At 52.5% G+C, this 18,856-nt stretch overlaps 1 protein-coding gene across 3 annotated transcripts; it reads left to right on the top strand.

The window, feature by feature from the left end:
• Nucleotides 1-7,086: 7,086 nt before the first annotated feature.
• TXN2 (thioredoxin 2) lies at nucleotides 7,087-17,667 on the top strand. Of its 3 annotated transcripts, none has more exons than XM_037068132.1 (5): nucleotides 7,087-7,194; nucleotides 7,995-8,257; nucleotides 10,346-10,469; nucleotides 17,017-17,137; nucleotides 17,620-17,667. In XM_037068132.1, exons 2-4 carry the CDS (start codon nucleotides 7,995-7,997, stop codon nucleotides 17,128-17,130), a joined length of 501 nt encoding a protein of 166 aa, XP_036924027.1. In that variant the 5' UTR covers nucleotides 7,087-7,194; the 3' UTR covers nucleotides 17,131-17,137; nucleotides 17,620-17,667. The 3 variants fall into 3 exon arrangements, with proteins under 3 accessions (XP_036924027.1, XP_036924028.1, XP_036924026.1); XM_037068133.1 differs by lacking the exon at nucleotides 7,087-7,194 and adding an exon at nucleotides 7,218-7,238; XM_037068131.1 differs by lacking the exon at nucleotides 7,087-7,194 and adding an exon at nucleotides 7,637-7,719.
• The last annotated feature ends 1,189 nt before the right edge of the window (nucleotides 17,668-18,856 follow it).

The raw sequence follows: 18,856 nt of genomic DNA, 5'->3' as shown, positions 1-18,856 counted from the left end.
GTATGATCCAGCCACACAAAGTCCTGGGGAAGGGGAAGAGCCCAGAGCAGCCCGTCATTGTGAAGGCCAAGGTCCTCAGCAGAAGAGCAGAGGAGAAGATTAAGAGTGTTGGAGGCTAGCCGGGGCTGTGTCCTGGCAACTTGAAGTCACACAGAGGGAAGTTCATTAAATGCTCACGAGTTCAAAAAGAAAAAAATAGAATAGCTCTGGAAAGGGCAAATATATGGCTAATTATTAAAGACTATATTTTCTTTTCATTTATTTAAAGTATATATGAGAGTTTAAGGCAGAAATACCAACACTATATCATAGGGTTCTTAGCCTACAAATGTAGCACATTTGACAACACAGCATGAAAGACGGGAGGTTCCAGTCGCAAGGCTCTTACATCACCTTGCGGGCACAGTGTCTATGCTACGCTGACTCGGGAACACGAAGAAGGTACATCATAATCCCTAGAGTAGCCACTAACAAAATAACACAAGGGTATATAGCTAAGGAGCCAACAGATAAATTAAAATTGAATCCTACAAGTACATATTCAATTAAGACAAAATAAATCTGGAAAGGAAGAACAGAAGAATCAAAGACATACAGAACAAACAGAAGACAAATAGAGAGTAGACCTAAATCAAAGCATATCAATAATTACATTATTGTAAAGAAACCAGAGACTCTAACATAGAGGCAGAGACTGTCAAAATGCACAGAAGTGGGGCCCGACCCTGTGCCCCCATGAAAGATGGGATCGCTTATGACATCCCAGATGGCCTGGCAGTGAAAGGTCTGAAAAGATCTATCAAACGAACAGTAACCATGGGAAGGTGGGAACGGTTCTACAAATATCAGGCAGAGCCCTGGCCAGTGCAGCTCAGTGGGTTGAGCACGGGTCTGTGAAGCAAAGGTTGCCGGTTCGATTCCCAGTCGGGGCACATGCCTGGGTTGCAGGCCAGGTCCCCAGTAGGGGACACATGAGAAGCAACCACACATTGATGGTTCTCTCCCACTCTTTCTCCTTCCCACACCCTCTCTCTAAAAATAATAAGATATATTAAAAAATGAAAAATAAACATCAGATAGAGTAAACTTTAAGACAAAGAGCCTTGTGAGCGTTGAAGAGAGACATTTCACAATGACAAATGGTCAATACAGCAGGAAGACATAACAATCATGAATGTGTAGGAGCCTGATAACAACGCTTCCAAAAAGATTTAATTTTTTAAATTAATTTTTTTAATTTCTGCTTTTGCAGCAGAAATTAACAGACTTAAAGGAAGGAAGAGATAAATTCACAATCACACTTAGTTTTAACTTCCCTGTCTCAGCAACTGATAGACCAGCTAGACAGAAAAATCAGTAAAGACACAGACAATCTCAACCACACACCCGCAAGGCACTGGACCCAACTGACATTTACTGAACAAGCCACTGGCAACCACAGAATCGTCCTTTTCAGTTCACGTGGTGCATCCACACAAGAGCGATCACAGACTGGGCACAAAGCGAGCCCAGTGAATTTCAAGGTTGGGATCTAAAAGCATTTACTGTGCGCCCTTTACTTGCATTAGTCCATTTAATCCTTCACAATAACACTGGGATATTGGTAAGAATTATTACAATTTTAGCTCAGTGTTACACATAAAGAAGCAAAGGCTGCCCTGGCTGGTGTAGCTCCGTGGATTGAGCGCGGGCCTGTGAACCACATGATCGCGGTTCAATTCCCAGTCAGGGCACATGCCTGGGTTGCAGGCCAGTTCCCAGCAGGGGACGCATGAGAGGCAACCACACATTGATCTTTCTCTCCTTCTCTCCTTCCCTTCCCCTTTAAAGATAAATAAATAAAATCTTAAAATAAATAAAATAAAATGGCAGTTTCTTTTAAAAAAAGTGGTTTGCGAAATTTCTTGGTACTACTGACATTTTGGCCAAATAACTCTTTGCTGTGGGGCTGTCTGATGCATTGGGAGATGTTTAGCAGCACCCTGGCCTCTACCCACTAGCAGCCAATAGCAATAGATAGTCTACATACTCAAAGTACTCAGATCAATCAACTTATTGATGAAAATGAAAATCGTGGGTTTTATTTTACGGAAAAACTAAATGGGCTTTCTGGTCCAGCCAGCGCCCACTGCCAGCCCCGTCACATCGGCCTGCACGGAAGCGGCAGAGCTGGGACTCGTGTGCAGGTCCGTTCACGCCCAAGGCCACCTGGTCACCAACCAGGGCCCCACACCCGAGACCTGCCTCCCCTGCACAGGTCTGTGATTTGCACCCCCAGCAAAGGCTGTAAGACGACCAGAGTCTACATTAAAGGGTACTTATGATAATATTAAAGACTTGGGCCCTGGCTGGTGTAGCTCAGTGGATTGAGCACAGGCCTGTGAAGCAAAGGGTTGCCAGTTCGATTCCCAGCTGGGGCACACGCCTGGGTTGCAGGCTAGATTCCCAGTAGAGGACACATGAGAGGCAACCACACACTGATGTTTCTCTCCCAGGCACACTGATGTTTCTTTCTCCTTCCCTTCCCCTCTCTCTAAAAATAAATAAATATTTTTTTTTAAAAGACGCGGTAGCACTGAGTTGTGAGGCATCCCCCTTCTGGGGCCAGTCTGCCTGGGTTTGAGTCCCAGCCCTGCCTGTTGCTTGATTCATGGTCTAGGTTGTTATTTGTCCTTTCAGGACTTCAGTCTCCCTCATGTGTAAAATGTGCCTAATAACAGTATTTTGCTTACTGTGAGGAATAGCAGGAGAAGCGCTGGGACAGTGGGGCATGTGGTGAGGGGCACGGACATGTCGTCCACTGGTTCTCTGTAACGGAAGTTCCCAGCCTTTCTGCAGATCAAGCATGAACGTTAGAGCCTCATACAGATGGGCAACGGGGCTGGAGGCTGGCCAACGTGCCCAAGGGCACTCAGGGGGTCAGTTGCTGAGCCTGTGAAAGAAGCAGTTCCAGTTCTGGGCCCAAGTTCATCTTTCTAACCCACAGCTGCCTCCAGTTCCAGGGTGGGGAGGAGAAGCAAGCCAAAGGGTGAGAGATGGAAAGAGGAAGGGTCCTCTCCTGCCTCCCTTCCCCAGCCTCTCACAGCTGCAGACTTTGCCCCTCTCTCCTCTTCCCCACCCTGCCACCCCAGAATCAGGAACACGCGAGGAGCCTCGCTCCAACAGGGGCAGGATCTGGAATGAGCTCTACCTACTGCCGCCCCCACCCGCATGTGTCCCCTGAGAGCGCTGGCCTCAGAGTGGGTGGGCAAGTGTACGCACAGCATACACCCACCTCCACTGCAGCCTCGACCTTCGTCACAGCCACGCAGCTCCAGAGGAACCGCTGCAGGACAAAGCCGTCTCCAGTCTATGAATTAAGGGTCATGTTACTCTTCTGGTGCCACGTCTTCAAGCTCAGAAAGCGAAGGCGGGGCATTGCTGGGAAGGCAACAGAACATGAATCACACCAGAACGTAAAACCAACTTGATGAATTGCAAACCATCTTCCAACCGTTCTGCAACAGCGTTAAAAAAAATGACTATCCAAATGGAAACTGAAAACAAAGATACTCTAGGAGCGATACCTCGTGGAGAGGAACTCACTATCAGCTTAGACTGGGTGGCCCAACACCTCTCTTTGTTTTGGGGGGTTTTTAGGTGTCTCCCTCCAGTCACAAAACCCTCTGACACGCCGTCAGGGAGAAGCACCCTGCACCCTGTGGTCAGCCCTGAGGTCCAAAGGGAGCCCACGAGGACTGCCCAACTCGCCCCGCCCACTGTGGAGGACACTGAAAGAACCACACTGCCACCCGGTGGGCGCACAGCCACGGCTGACTGCCCTGCCGCCGGCTGCAGTGTCGGAGCCCATGGTGCCCTCTGCTGGCCTAGATTGACTGGCTGTTCCCTGGGGTGGTGCCGGGATGAGGCAGCAGTCGGGGCAGCAGTTTTCAACCTCTCCACCTCGTGGCACACAGAAACTACTAAAACTCTGGCAGATGAAAAAATATATTTTTTGCTGATCTGACAAAAATATGTATAATTTTTTAAAAAATCCTGACTCGAGGATGTTTATTGATTTGGGGGGGTGGAGAGAGAGAGAGGGGGGGGAAGGGAAAGAGAGAGAAACATCAATCAATTGCCTCCAGTATGCACCCTGATCAGGAATCAAACCCACGACCTAGGCATGTGCCCCGATGAGGAATCAAACCTGCAAGCTCTTGGCGTATGGGATGACGCTCCAACCAACTGAAGCACCCGGCCAGGGATCCTGGGGTTCCTCTATGGATCACCACTGTGGGCTCCGGTCCTAGGTAGGGACAGAGACAAAAGCAAGGGGTCAGATAGGATAGAGAAGGCCATGCCTGCCCGTGTCCTCACTTAGTCTCTCACTGTGTGCGATGAACAAAGAGCTTTATTAAGTAGGAGGCGGACATGGCTCCTGGTGGCCACGGGAAGCCGACCTGTCCCAAGCATTACTTCACCTCATCCCAGAAGATCCCAAAGCTGTGGCTACAGGAATCAAACCAGCAACCTTTCGGTTTGCGGGACACCTGCCAACCCGCTGAGCCACAGCAGGCAGGGCTTAATAAGCATCTATTGAACATCTTCTGTGAGTGAAGCACTGTATTAGGTTGGTGCTGGGCATATGGAGTCAGATAAAAGCAACAAATCCCTACTCTTAGGAAACATGTGCTCTAGCGTTATGTGAGAGTTAGGAACAAAGCACTACAGAGAAGGAAGCAATTAATGCTGCTCAAAGAAACAGTGACGAGTAGTCTAGGTGTTCTATTAAGTGGAGAGAGAAAAAAGCAAAGACAAGGAGGGGAAAAAACACACTGATGTATTCATAGAACCATAAAAAGCCATGAGTGGTTGCACACCATACAGGGAACACAAGAGGTGACTGTGACCCTGACTGGGGACTCAAATGTTGGAAAATTTTTTGTTTCAGGTAATAGCTAATAAACTTAGTAATGAATGTATGTAAAAAGCTATTGTTTCAGCCCTGGCTGGTGTGGCTCAGTGGACTGAGTGCTGGCCTGCAAACCAAAGGGTCGCTAGTTCAATTCCCAGTCAGGGCACATGCCTGGGTTGCAGGCCAGGTCCCCAGTAGGGGGCACACAAGAGATAATCACATATTGATGGTTCTCTCTTTCTCCCACTCTTCCCCTCTGTCTAAATAAATAAAATCCCTTTTTTTAAAGCTATTGTCCCAGGAACTGAAGGTATGACCCACCCTGACTCCAGGAGACCATAAGCAGTTCCACCTTTGTGCCCCAGAACTGCAAGCAATCCAGATGGTATCTGAGCCATTGTGCTCCAGGGGGAAACGCCCACCGCCCAGGACTGAGACACAGACCACCGCCCAGGACCCAGATGGAAGAATGCTGTAGCTTTTATCTGATTACCTTCTCCCTAAATTCCAAACCCCTTACCTACACTTTCTTCTTTTTTTTTTAAGATTTTATTTATTTATCTTTAGAGAGGAAAGGAAGGAAAGAAGGAGAGAAACATCAATGTATGGTTGCCTCTTGTGAGTCCCCCGCTGGGAACTGACCCGCAACCCAGGCACGTGCCCTAACTGGGAATCGAACCGCGATTGTGTGGTTCGAAGGCCCACACTCAATTCACCGAGCCACACCAGCCAGGGCTACACTTCTTCTTATAAAACAGGTCAGTTGAAAATAAAATTTAAGATGGTCTGTTATGGTACAAACTCACTGTCTTCTCAGACCGCTGGCCATTTGAATCAAGTGCCCATAGAGATTCAATCCTTGACTCTGCTTATTGGGTCTGGTAGGTGACAGGCAGCACGAACACCCCAGACTGGGACACATAGGTGTCTGCACTCCCACTGTCCATAACAGTAACAACAGGTGTTGTGCGGGAGCAATAAACTCTCCTCCACTCTCAAGGTTCTTTTATCTGGTCTAATAATCAAATAGGCATGAGACAGATGTATCAAGATAAGATAACCAAATTTCCTACATTTGCATGGGAACCTCACATACATGTGAGAGTCACGGACCACCACGTGCAGGAGAGGTTGAGAGAGAACACGAGTATATAAGACATTCTGAGCTACGGATGAAATAGGGTACCTTGGGGGCTTCAAAGGGTCACTGCAAAACGGTAAGAATAGATGTTCAGTAAATAGAAGTTTGCCCTGTCGTGCAGATGAGTCAAAAAACATTGTCACTGATAATCTCTTATTATGGGCAAGGCCCCTAATTCAAGTTTTTCTAGGTAGTTAAAAGGAGGGGCAGATGTTACTTTTGAGCCTGAAGTTAAAATTGTCCTTAGCTCAAAACAATTCACATACCACTAAAGGACATCTTGGGGTGACTAGGTCTGAACCCCCAGAGTGTGAAAGGAAGGCCCAGGTCCAAGGTTCACAGGTCACCACACTTGACCCAAGGCCTGGTAGGCAGGCCTTCCAAGTACCACCACCATCTGGTGCCCAGTTCCCCAGCAAGTTCAAAGACGTGCATGGCAAGCCCAGTCCTTCAAGCCACAGAACGGGAAACCGAAGGCCCCGGGGCAGGCTGACTTGCCCAAAACCACGAGGTCATGCAGTCGTTTGTTACAGACACGGGACAAAAAGCGGTCTCTTGACTCCTACCTAGGCAGGGTCTTTTGCCCATTGACGGGGAACTACACCTTTTCAGGAGCGTAGCTACCTCATTAGCAAAATGGAAAGACAGAACCTCCCAGCACGTCTAGGAATTTTGGGGAGACAATAAATGGGGCAGAAGGGATGGCCAGTGCTGGCTGAGTTTAAAACACACTCCACAATCACTCCTCCCCTCCTCCCTTCTCTCCTAAAAGCACCTCCTTCTTGCTTCCCCCTCCTTTCACCTCTCCTCTCGGTCCCTCCTCCTGGATCCGCCCGCCTCTTCCGGTCCCTCCCCCCCAACCCCCAGCCACCACCTTTTCCGGTCCCTCCTCAAGGGTCCTCCCTCCCTATTCCGGCCTCTTCGCCCGTGTGCCCCTCTTTTCTGGTCCCTAACTGAGGCTCCGCCCCTTTAGGGGTCCCGCCGTCCCATTTCGCGGGAAATCCGGGCCGACCCTCCAGTTGCAGAGAGACGTGCTCCAGGTTGCCCGTCCCCGGAAGTGACGATCAAGACCCTCCTCTAAGGAAGTGACGGCAGAAGTGCCCTTGACAGGCGGGGCGGACTGGGCTGTGCGTCCCTCCGCTCGCGCTGCAGGGAGGTAGGAGGCCCGTAGGGGTGGCGGGAGGTGGCGTCGCGGCTAAGGCACGCTGCGAGCGCATTCTTGCGCGGGGCTGGCTGCTGAGCGGGCCGAGGCCCGGGGCGGGAGGATCTGCCCACGGGAGAGCCAGGGGTCCCTGGCGACGGCCGATCTCCCCACTTCCCTCCCACACACGCGTCCCCTATTTTTTAGTTACCCCACACATACATACCTGTTTCTGTGGTTTTTAGTTCCTCCTTAAATTGTTGTGGTTTCTCTCTCCTGATCTTTTACAACCCTCCTTTTTCACTAATGTCCCATTAAAATACCTTTTTAAAAGTAATTGATAGAGTAAGGACATTGCAGACAGCCTAGGCTTTCTATGTTGACTCTCGTGTGATAGTTGGGTTACTTTGGGCGTGCCACAACTTAACCGAGCCTCGGATTCCTTATCGGTAATACGAGCAGTACTGTAGAAACTTTCTCCAAAGTTGATCTTCGAGGATTATAATGTATAGAAAGCATGTGGCCCTTGGCACTTGCTCGGTAAATATCGGTCCTGCCTCCCTTTCTTTTGTTGTAATTCCACTGATATCCTGACTCCTTTTGGCTCATCAACCAGGATTTCTGACTTGGTTTGCAGTTCCTTCTACCCTTCGGTTCTTTCTTCACTGACCTCTTCTCCAGAAGGGTTCTTCAGTTCCTGGCATTTTGCTTCCAGCCCTGCATCTTGAGCTCACCTGTATTCCCAGTACCTTTCTTGCTCTGTGTATTGACTTCCTGTTGTCTTCTGAAGCTCTTCCTGCCTCTTCCCTTCACAGATGGCTCAGCGACTTCTCCTGAGGAGGTTCCTGGCCTCGGTCATCTCCAGGAAGCCCCCTCAAGGTCGGTGGGCACCGCTCACCTCCAGGGCTCTGAGGCCCCTGCAATGCAGTCCTGGTGATGGGACAGTAACAACCAGCCAAGCTCGGCCATTTTACACCACCAGAGTCTGTACAACGACCTTTAACATCCAGGATGGCACTGACTTTCAAGACCGAGTTGTCAACAGTGAGACACCAGTGGTTGTGGATTTTCATGCGCAGTGAGTGCTCGGGGCCAGGAGAAGACTAGGGTGTCACTTGTTCAGGTATCTTTGAGAGCCAGTTCTATCTTAGCACCATGTTGGATGCTTCTCATACACAGACTCACTCCAAATACTGGCAAGGCCCAATCCCTGCTCCCGAAGAAATGAGTGTAGTCGGGTAGGAGACAGACCTTTAAATAATCTTTCAGGCTCTTCTTGGTGCTGGGAAACACTTGGGTCCTGTATCTGCTTCCCAAGTAGCTGAGGGTCGTCTTCAGCTTATACCAAAACAGGGATAGTAAAACCGTAGCACCATCCAGCTTTTGGTGTATGTATACCAGTTCCTGGCCCTGCAGATAAGTTGGTTTGGTTTTAACACCCTGCCACCCAAACTGGAAAGGGGTGGCTAGAAGGTCTCAGTGCCACCTCAGCGGCACCTAAGTGTGCAGAGAGTGGGCAGGGGTCTCTTTTCAGTGCTGCATGAGTTCGTTCTCAGGATGTTTAAAAATGCTTGTGGCCTACTGACTTTTAGCCTGGCCTTCTTCATTTCCAGACCTTTGGGACCTGGCTACAAAAAAACTGGGCGAACCCCTCAGAAGGAGACATTCTAGAAGGAGCCATTATTGTCCAAGTTACGAGTTGGGAGGCTTTCTGTGCAAATCTTGGCAGGTTCTTTTGCTTTCTTTCCCATTCTTTCTCTGACACACCACGCATCCCGGGCAGGCCAGTGGGTGTCCTTGTGCTTCCCTTTCTTCACTTGTAGTGGGAGATAAGGTCTTGCAGACTGGGCTTTCAGGTGTGGTAAGTTCATTCATTGAAATCTCTGAATGGAAAGCATTTCAGAGGCTGAAAATCAGATAGGAGACATGAGCCAGGGAGTCGTGGAACTCAGGGCTGTGCTGCCCTGCTGGCACAGTGCACACTCCAGGGGGCGCTTCTGAAGTGGGTGGTAAATAGGATGCTGCTTCATTTTCTTCTCTAGCACGGAAGCAGGGTGTGAGTTTGTTCAGTGCCAGGCACTGTCCTTAATGCCACATGCCTAGGGAAGACAGCTGTTCTTGAAAGCTCGCCCCATAGAGGGAAACACCTGTGCTCAGTGCAGTGCTGACCACTGTCACAGGGCCTGGGAACCGCAGAGTGGCCTGGAGCTGAAAGGAGACACTTGGAACACAACCTTGGGTTGCAGTGCCAGCTCTGCTTCTCACCAGCTCTGCTTCTCACCAGCTCTGTGACGTTGCATAAGTTGCTTAACTTGTATGGGCCTCAGTTTCCTAGATCTCTTTTTTCCTTGGCTGCGGGAAGGGTTCTGTGTAGGAAAAGCTGAGAAGGTCTCAGCGCAGCGACTGGCGTGTCGTGGACACCCTCTAACCATTGGTTTCTCACCTTTAGTTTCTGTCAGTGAGGTGTTCGAAGGAATTCTGTACCTTACGAAGCATGTTTATCCACGGTGCCTTAGTTGACTTTTCATCACAGCTCTGAGAGGCGTGGCCTGTCTTTCTCCAATGAGGAAACTGGGCCCCAGAACAGCCAGCTGGTTGGGGAGGAGCCTGTCTCTGAACCCAAACCTCTTAACTTCAAATCCCGTATCCTTCCACAGGATATGTCTTTTTTCTTTCTTTGTTTTTCTAACAAAGATTTTTTTATTTTATGTATCTTTAGAGAGGAAGGGAAGGAGAGAAATATCAATGTATGGTTGCCTCTTGTGCATCCCCTGCAAGGAACTGGCTTCCATCCCAGGCATGTGCCCTGACTGGGAATCGAACCATGATCCTCTGATTCACAGGCCTGCGCTCAGTCCACTGAGCTACACCAGCCAGGGCGATACGTCTATTTCTGATATGTTGAAGAAAGTGAAATAACCTTTGTGAGAGTCTGAGGCCCGCGTTTTAGAACTTAGAGACCTATGAGAATTCCCCTGCTGCTGAATCTCCTACCATTTCCATTTGGCATGTCGACATAACAGGTTAATATTCAAACACTATAAACAGAGGTAATCAGGACAAAAGGTCCCCCAGAAAGATGTGGGTGCAGGGCATGTTCTGGGGAGAACGGAGATCACCTAGTGAGCGCTTTTGTGACGGGATGCTTCCTTTCTCCCCTTCCGAGGTGGTGTGGCCCCTGCAAGATCCTGGGGCCACGGTTAGAGAAGGTGGTGGCCAAGCAGCATGGAAAGGTGGTGATGGCCAAGGTGGATATTGACGACCACACAGACCTCGCCATAGAGTATGAGGTATGGATTGGCAGGGGATCGCCCAGGGCAGCTGGTCTGGGGGTGCTTGGGGCCACAGGATAGCTGGTGCAGCCAATGGGTGTCTTGAGGACCAGTAAGGGGGGGGTGTCTTGGTGGTTTATTTAGAGCTCCCAGAGGTTCAAAGCACTTGACAGAGGTGAGTCTATCGAATCTCTGAGCTACCTGTCTTTCTTTACCACCTTTAGGAAGTAGAATGCATGACCCCAAACAGCAGGTGGTTCTGTGCATTTCAGGACATGGGTGCATTTCTTCCTTCCTGAATTCATTCATCCACGTGTTCATCCAGCAGTCATTCACGAGCCCTACAGTGTGCCAGGCACTCGTGACTCTGGCGCAGACGAGATGAGCTCCTTGTCTCCAAGCAGCTCTTAGTCTGGTGGGAAGGAACAAGTAGACAGATGGTCTCAGTGCAGGATGAGAAGCACTGAGAGAAGAGATGCACAAAAGAAAGAACCGACTGCACCTGGGGCGGGACTCGAGGGGACGGGAAGGCATCCCGTTAGAGGGACTCTCTGAGCAGAGCCGTGAATGATGCACGAAGCAGGAGGGGCCGGGGGCACAGCGTACACAGGTACTCGACGTCACCCGATGTGTTCAGTTTGCTTGTGTGTCCATTCAACAGCTGTTTACTTAGAGTCCCTTGCATGCCAGGTGCTGTTGCTCGGTGCCAAGGATGTGGCAGTGAACAAAACTCCGGTCTCATGGGGCCTACACTCTGGCATTTTAGGTCAGCGTTGGCAAACTTTTCTCTAAAGGACCAGGTGGTACATATTTGAGGCTTCGTAGGCACTGGTCACGGTTGCAAATCCTGTGATTGTAGCACTGAAGTGGCCGTAGACAGTACAGAAACAAATCCAGAAGAAGGGACGGGAATGTAGAGTGTGGGGTTAGGGACGCTTTCCTTTGTAAAGAGTGGGATAGGGACAGTCGCATGGGAAGCTGACATCTGACTAAGACCTGGGAGTGTGGGGTGAACCATGCAGCTATCTGGAAGAGCAGTCTGGGCAGAGCAGACATCACATGCAAAGGCCCCAAGGTCAGGGTCTCCCAGGCATGCTCACAGAACAGCAGGGCCTATGGAACAGAGCGTGCTGAAGGAAGAGGAACAGGGAATGTGTTCCTGTTCCTGTTGAATGTGATGCATTCCCTGTGTTCCAGGGAATGCATCCTCTGGGCCTTGGAGAGCACTGTAGTTAGAGCAAGGGGAGGTGTCCGTCATGGCTGGATGGCTGGAATGAAGGGTGGAGCAAAGGAGCAGGCAGCCGGGAAAGCCACCCTGACCATATTGGAGGGCTCTGCACAACCAGGCTAGGGAATGGGTTGGTACAGAGCCGTGGTGGCACCTGTGGGCCAGATTCAGCCCGGTGGCAGGTTTGGACTGGCTCTCCAAGTGCTTTTTTTTAGATTTTATTTTTTATCTTTAGAAGGGAAGGGTAGGAGAGAGCGAGAGAAATATCAATGTATATCAACGTATGGTTGCCTCTCGGAGTCCCCTGCTGGGAACTGGCCTGCAGCCCAGGCATGTCCCTGACCCGGAATCGAACCAGCAACCCCTTGCTTCACAGGCCCACCCTCAATCCACTGAGCCACACCAGCCAGGGCTCTAAGTGCTTTTTAAAAATACCAACCCAGATGTTGCTATTTAAAATTCAGAAGATTTCCCACGAAAATCCAGATTTCTCTTTCTCTTGAAATATCTGGATCCGGCAGGGTGATGGGCGGGTTGAAGTGGGCCAGGCTCCCCCCAGCCAGTGGAACTTCGGCAGACACAGCCCGAGTGCCGGCATCTGCCAGGACCTGCAAGCAGCCAGTGCAGATGCAAAGAAGAGTGACCCAGTCCCTGCTGACGGTGGTCAGGGTAGTGGCGAGAGTTCCCCAGGCACCGGCCTGCATTCCAGGGGGCCTGGTGACGTAGGGCTGGGCACCAAAGTCCTGGGTTAGGCCTGGAAAGCATGTGGAGTGCAGAGGGCTCTTAAGAGATCGTCTCTGCCCTCTTCCCTGTCCACTGTCCAGGTAGCATGCACGGTCCCGCAGAAAGCCCCCAGGACTGCTGGGCCCGGCGCCCGGTCCCTACCTCCTTGTCTTACCAAGCTCTGGGCAGACGCCATTGCAGACTTAGGAAGCTCCACACGGGTGCTTCCTGACCCTTCCCCAGCCCTTTTCTTCCTTCTGTCACACCCGTTCTTTTGGAAGAGCCTGAGGAAGAAGTTTCAGCTAAGAGATCCATAGTGCCTCCCAGGATAGCCGCCTCCGAGGCCTGAAGTGCTTTTTCTATATGTTGGATAACTTGTTGGAGAAAATGCTGAAAATTCTGTGCAGGGAAGTAGGCACTTCCTCCCAAGCTCTCCGCCCAGCTCAGCACACCCCAAGGATGGGTGGTCCCCTTCCTCACACAAATGCCCCTCCCCTCACCTCTAGCGTTTTATGCTTCAGTCAACTGCCCACCCTGGAGTTTTACTGTCTCCCAAAGGAGAGGGGAGGAAAAGTCCCCAGGGCTGTGGGATTTTGGTGTCTGTGGGCACTCCCGTGCCCTGACTCCTTGCTGCCCTGGCTTGGGGGTGGGGGAGCTCTCTGCTGTCCCTGCCCCTGGGGCGCCCGCAGAACAGCTGGGCGTGTGGGAGCACTCAGGCCTTGCCAGCCAGGGGGAACCTGGGTCCGGATGTGGCAGCAGCCCGTCAGCCTTTATGCTTTGCTCTGGGGCTTCTGCTTCTGACCTCCCCCTTGGAGTTTTGCCCTGCTGTTTCCTCATCGTACAGGCTGCCCTTTTAAAGGCATTGGGAAACAGCTGCGCAGCTACAGGGGCGGGCACGTCACCTGTGGTCTTACCACCCAAGCACAGTGACTGCCCCGTATTTGGAGTACCTCATTTGGGGGTTTTGTTTTAGGGTTTCTCTTTTTAATGTTCCATATAGCTTTGTAGATAGTTGGAAGGTACTATATACTTCAATCGTTACTATATCCCACTATTTTGAAAATCTTCTAAATCAGTACTTCTCGAGATTTTATTTATCTATTTGTTTGTTTATGGGGAGATGATATAGGGGAGAGAAACATTGGTCAGTTGCCTGTCACACACCCCCAGTCGAGGACCCAGCCAGCAACCTGGGCATGTGCCCTGGCCAGGAATCCAACTGGCGCTCAATCCACTGAGCCAGGGCATGACCTGGGATGTTGAACAGCAGACTGATTCAGCAGGTCTAGAAGGGTCCAACATTCTGCATTTCTAACAGGCTTCCAGGTGATGCCACGGCAGAGTCTGAAATCGATATCAAGGGGCAAAAGTTCTAAAGCCCCGGGCTGGCCTTGGGGCTGTGGTGCTCCTGTGAAGGCCCATCTCACCCGCTGTCGGCACAGGCTACCTGTCAGCGAGAGGATCTCACTTTCAGGGACAGACGTGTCGCTACATCCCCTAGTGCAGCGTCATGCAAACCAGTCACTGCCCTAAGAATCCGCCGGGCTGCACCCCACAAACCCCTGGCGGCCACTGACCTTTTTACTGCCTCCGTGGTGCTGTTGCCTTTTCCAGAATGTCCTATAGCTGGACTTGATTATGTTTAATAATAGTTTTTCTAAGAAGCCTCCTGTATCTAAAGCTTTTTCAAGGCATTTGGCATTTCTCCGTTGAAGCATGGCTTCGTTTTCTGCTTCTCCTCTGCACGTGCTCCCTGGCCCTGCGGGGACTCGATGTTACCCCCAGTTCCCCACTGTGTGGCCGGGCCATGTTGTAATTTGCTCACTGCTTCACCAACAGCGAAGTCAGACAGATCTTGTTTCACCCCTCATCACTCAGTCTTCTGATCTTGAAAGAGGCAAGAATTTGAGGTAGCTGGCACAAGTGGTTAGTGTCGTCCCTGACACATAAAAGCAGCCAGGATGGGGTAGCCAGGGTGATAGTGACCTTCCTCTGCCTTCATTCTGCAGTCAGTCAGGAGGAAGTCGCTGGTCTCTTACAAACCCAGCACAGTGCCTGCCCCTTGGTAGACCCTCAACAGCTCCAGAATGGAGGGAACCAGGGTGAGATGGGAGGAGGCCTGGCAGGTACAGTGAGCTCAGCGGCAGTGCAGGCTGGTGGGAGTGGGCTGCGGGTCAGTGGGAAGGGCCCCCACAAACCCCCCCTTCCTGAGTTCTCGGGGCCTTTAGCCAAGCATGGGAGGCATCAGGCCGGTGGCTGCATGGTGCACAGGAGAGGCGGCACTTCCAGCACAGCTTTCAGTCTTCCTCCCCTCTTACGCTTACATCTCTGTTCCGGAAGAATGTGCCCAGCACCTGTGCACTTCCATTTAAGGCAGTGTTTGTAGGGACCAACCCCTCCTTGGAGGTGAGCAAAGTCTAATCAAAGCCCAGGTACCCCGCAGTGAGGGGAATCAGCCTCTGGCACGCCTGTGGCCAAGTGTGTACGCACACTCAGACTTCAAAGCGTGCCCTTGGCCAGGAATGGCTGGACCTTGGTCGTCATGAAAATACAGTCGTGGTATGGGTGCTGTACACCCAGCCGCTGCACACCGCTGCGTGTGCGAGCACATGTGGGGCGCACCAGTGCGATCACCACAGGACTCACCTGGAGTTCTTGAGGAAAACTGAGTCCACTCCATGCCACCTCATTGCAGACACGGTCCTGCTTAGAGGACATGTAAAGGCAATTAGGTCGCTTCTCATACAACAACATACAGCTTTTGTATTTATTAAGAAATGGCACAGGGTGGGATTGAACAAGGGCAGAGTTGACTGGTACTTGAAAGTTGCCGGATTTGAGGCCGCTTCCTTCACAGACCACTAGAGGGGGCAAAAGAACAAAGCACCAGCCCTGTAAATCTTACTCTCAAACCGCGCGCCTCGGCCTTGGTTGCTTCTGGGAGCAAGCTTGTGCCTGGAGACAGAGCGAACCACGTGCTGGACCCTTGCATTCATGCAGTCTCCCATGCCAGAGTCAAGAATTACAGGGACACGGCCCTGGTTGGTGTCGCTCAGTGGATCGAGCATGGGCCTCTGAACCACAGGGTGGCTGGTTTGATTCCCGCTTAAGGCACATGTCTGGGTTGCCAGCCAGGTCCCCATTTTGGGGCACATGAGGGCCAACCACACGTTAATATGGCCCTCTTCCTCTCTTTCTCCTTCCCTTCCCCTCTCTCTAAAACAATAAATAAATAAAATTTTTATTTAAAAAAGAGAATTTCAGGGACAGGAACCAGTGACATGTGTGGTGAGCCCATTGCCTGACGGGTCTGCCCACACCTGCCACCCACATCAGCCCCAGGATGGTCCTTGAAGGGACCTAAAGATACTAACAAGGACAGAGGCTGTGTCATCTTACTTGAGGTTTTTGTCCCCAAAGGCCATGGGGGGAGGGGTGCAAGCCTGCCATGTGAAGTCTCTGGGTGGCCTGCTGTCCTTTCTTTGTAACTGCCGTGTGGAGTTGAAACACTGTGAACCTTAAAACTGGCTCCCCAGGATGACTGGTGGGTGGACAGCACTCAGGATAGTGAAGGCCTGGTATGTTTGTCTAAACCACTATTGTTACTTCGTAGTTAACTTGTGTGTAAGAAAAGTGTGTTTATCTTGTTCTGTTTATAAACTTTTTTCAAGTGGCCACCAGTGTCAGGCAGGGAGCCCAGGGAACAGAAAATGCTCGGTGCCAGAGCCGTGGGTCCTGTTTATGTAGCACGTGATCTGTCATGTCCCCTGCAGGAGCTGGAGAAGATGCCTCATGGGCCCGGAATGTTGTCTCCAACCCCCACTATGAATACCCAGCAGATCCTACATGGCTGGGCCCTCTTCCCACACTGTCCAGAATGAGTTGGTGGCTTTCTAGACCCCGTTAACCGTCACGGCATTGAGCCAAAGCAGCTCTCCAGGGGCCTGTGTTAGACCTTCCTGCCCTGCCCCCTGCGGCCCCCGTTTGCAGGGTGCCCACTTTGTGTCGGGCGCCATGCCAGGGTCTGCCACTGTTGATGGCCCTGCCAGGTGCGGGCGTTGTGCTGAGAGTTTACGCTCCTGGTTTCGTTCAGCCCCTATACCCTCTGATATAAGTGCCATCAGTATCTCAGGTTCGCAGATGATAACACGGATACTTAAGAGTGATGAGGTGGCAGGTAGGCACTGCCACCTGTTTGATGGAAGAGGGCTGTGCTGCTCTGAAGGGGGTGTGGCCTGGCCACGGCCCCAGCCAGTGAGTGGCAGAGCCAGGAGGCAGACTCCCACCTCCTGGTCCCTGCCCCACCCCCAGCCCAGCCTGCAGCTGCATGGGTTATTTTAATCTCCCGTCATTCCAGCCAAACCACTGGGCCAGTGAGTCAGCCATGTGGTTGGGGGAGGCAGGATACTTCTGGGAGCCCACAATGGAAAAGTTTCTCCAGGGCTGGACGTCCGGGCCCTGCAGTACCCCTGCAGCCGGGAAAGGGCCCCGCCCATGGCATTGGGCAGCCACTGCCCTACATAAGCTACCAGCCTTCCCCACGAAGGCTTGGGAATGACAGTTGAAGAGTTCGTGTCACCTCTGAATTCCTTTGCCTCCCTTGCCTCAATCTAGGTGTCAGCTGTGCCCACCGTGCTGGCCATCAAGAATGGGGACGTGGTGGACAAGTTTGTGGGCATCAAGGATGAGGACCAGCTGGAGGCCTTCCTGAAGAAGCTGATAGGCTGACCAGCAGGGAAGAGCCCCGATTGCCCTTGCCCGCTGGGGCCCGTGGGCCCCGGAAGGCCCGTCTGTGTAGGCCCTCCCCGCCTCCTCCCTTCTGTGGGGCCCCGAGGGCCCGGGCCGAGCAGACCAGGCCTCCAAGCCTGGGTCCTCCTCCAGTGCTTCCGATCTGGCCGACTGCCAGCGTGGCCGCCAGAGGAATGGTGCTGCTGCTGGTCTGGGGACAGCTGTCTCCCACCCACTCTCTGTCCGCCCCCTCCAGGGCTGTCGTAGTTCTCCCAGAGGCTTGGAGAGAGCCCGGGCCAGCCCACAGCATTACTGTCGGGCAGTAATGGCTTGGCCCTCATCTCCCCAGTCCCAGGGTCTCATCCAAATCCCCGTGCCTGGCTCACCTGCCTCCTGCATCTTCCCTGCTGTTGTTTTATAAAAAGAAAAAGAAGGAAGAGAGAAACCCCAACAAATGAGAGTAATATATAATTCTCTCATTTTTTGTAGGTCTGTAATAAAGAACTTTATGTGACCCCTTCTACCTCCCGCTGTGAAGAATGGACCCTGGGCCCCACACTGAATTACTCTAGAGCCACCCGAACCCCCCAAAGAGCCACCTCCCTTCTTCCCTCCCAGGCACCAGGGCAGTGAGCGCGCTGCATACATCGGGCTGGGGGAGTCCTGCAGGCTCTGGACTCCGGAAGGCTCCAGACGCCACCCTCCCTCTCCACTAGTGGGCCCTGGGTCCCCTGAGCAGGAGGCTCACTGAAGAAACCAGACCAATAAAACCGGGGTTTGTGCCGTCGGCAGCTTCCGTTCTGTCTGGGCTCGGGGCCCTGTGACCCCTTCCCAGGCCTCGCTCTCCCCGTTCCCTGACCTCCCACCACCTGCTCGCCTGTGACCAGCCCTCTTGTCATTAGCACTTGTCAGCAATGGCCACTGTCCTGGGGACACCATCGCATGCAAGGCAAGAAGGTGCTTGCTGTCCCCATCGCACAGACTCGGACATGGGCTCGCGGGGCCCAGAGCCAGGGTTTCTGCCCAGGCTGGTCCAGCTGCGCCCTCGTCCTCCTCTCCCACCTGGCATGAGGCCCTTCCCACGTGGAGCCTGGCCTCTGAGGGAGCCGGCCGGCTCTCCATGCTGCAGGGACCCAGGCTAGGGGCCCGGCTCACCAGCGAGAAGCCTGCCCTCTGTCTCCCTCCTGGGGCTGAGGTGCCAGAGCCCCAGGTGCCACACGCACTGGACAACAGGTATCCTGGCGCCTTGCCCCTGGGCCCCGAGGTGCTAGGCCCACTGCCATGTGCAGCAGTCTCGGTGGCTTGCCTGTTCCTGTTGGAACTGCCTGTGTTACTCTGAGTCTGGGAGGGGTCCACCCAAGGACCACCTTCAGAAGGCTGCCATGACAGGAGAGGGGGGTTGCCTCCAGGGTGGGAGTCAACCCACCCTGTGGCCTCTGAAAGGCCTCGGGCTGGGGTGCCCTCAAAGGTGATGGTGAAGGGGGCAGCAAACCAGCCAGTAGCGGTAGTGGAGAAAGCCGAGCGTCAGGAGTGCGCACAGCCAGTGCTTGGAGCACATCCTGGGTGCCAGGCCCTGTTCGGAGCAGCCCACCCGCGGCCCCCTAAGTGAGCATTGCCATCACTGCGCCCTTTCACACAGGAGGGCCACCTGAACAGGAGGAGAACCTTGTCTGAGGCTGCGAGGCCCACAGGCTCCTGGGCTGGGGTTCAAGGCCAGGCAGGCTGG

This window comes from Sturnira hondurensis, unplaced genomic scaffold, assembly GCF_014824575.4.
Source record: "Sturnira hondurensis isolate 20B ecotype Veracruz unplaced genomic scaffold, ASM1482457v3 Scaffold0017436, whole genome shotgun sequence".
Lineage (NCBI taxonomy): Eukaryota > Metazoa > Chordata > Mammalia > Chiroptera > Phyllostomidae > Sturnira > Sturnira hondurensis.
This window is presented reverse-complemented; position numbering and strand designations above follow the sequence as displayed.

What these genes read in the sequence shown, in the direction of transcription:
- TXN2 (XM_037068131.1), top strand. Translation starts at nt 7,684, where the DNA reads ATGTATAGAAAGCATGTGGCCCTTGGCACTTGCTCG. An exon ending in TGGCCCTTGGCACTTGCTCG is followed by an intron (nt 7,720 to 7,994) that starts GTAAATATCGGT and finishes TTCCCTTCACAG; the next exon opens with ATGGCTCAGCGACTTCTCCT. An exon ending in ACCTCGCCATAGAGTATGAG is followed by an intron (nt 10,470 to 17,016) that starts GTATGGATTGGC and finishes GCCTCAATCTAG; the next exon opens with GTGTCAGCTGTGCCCACCGT.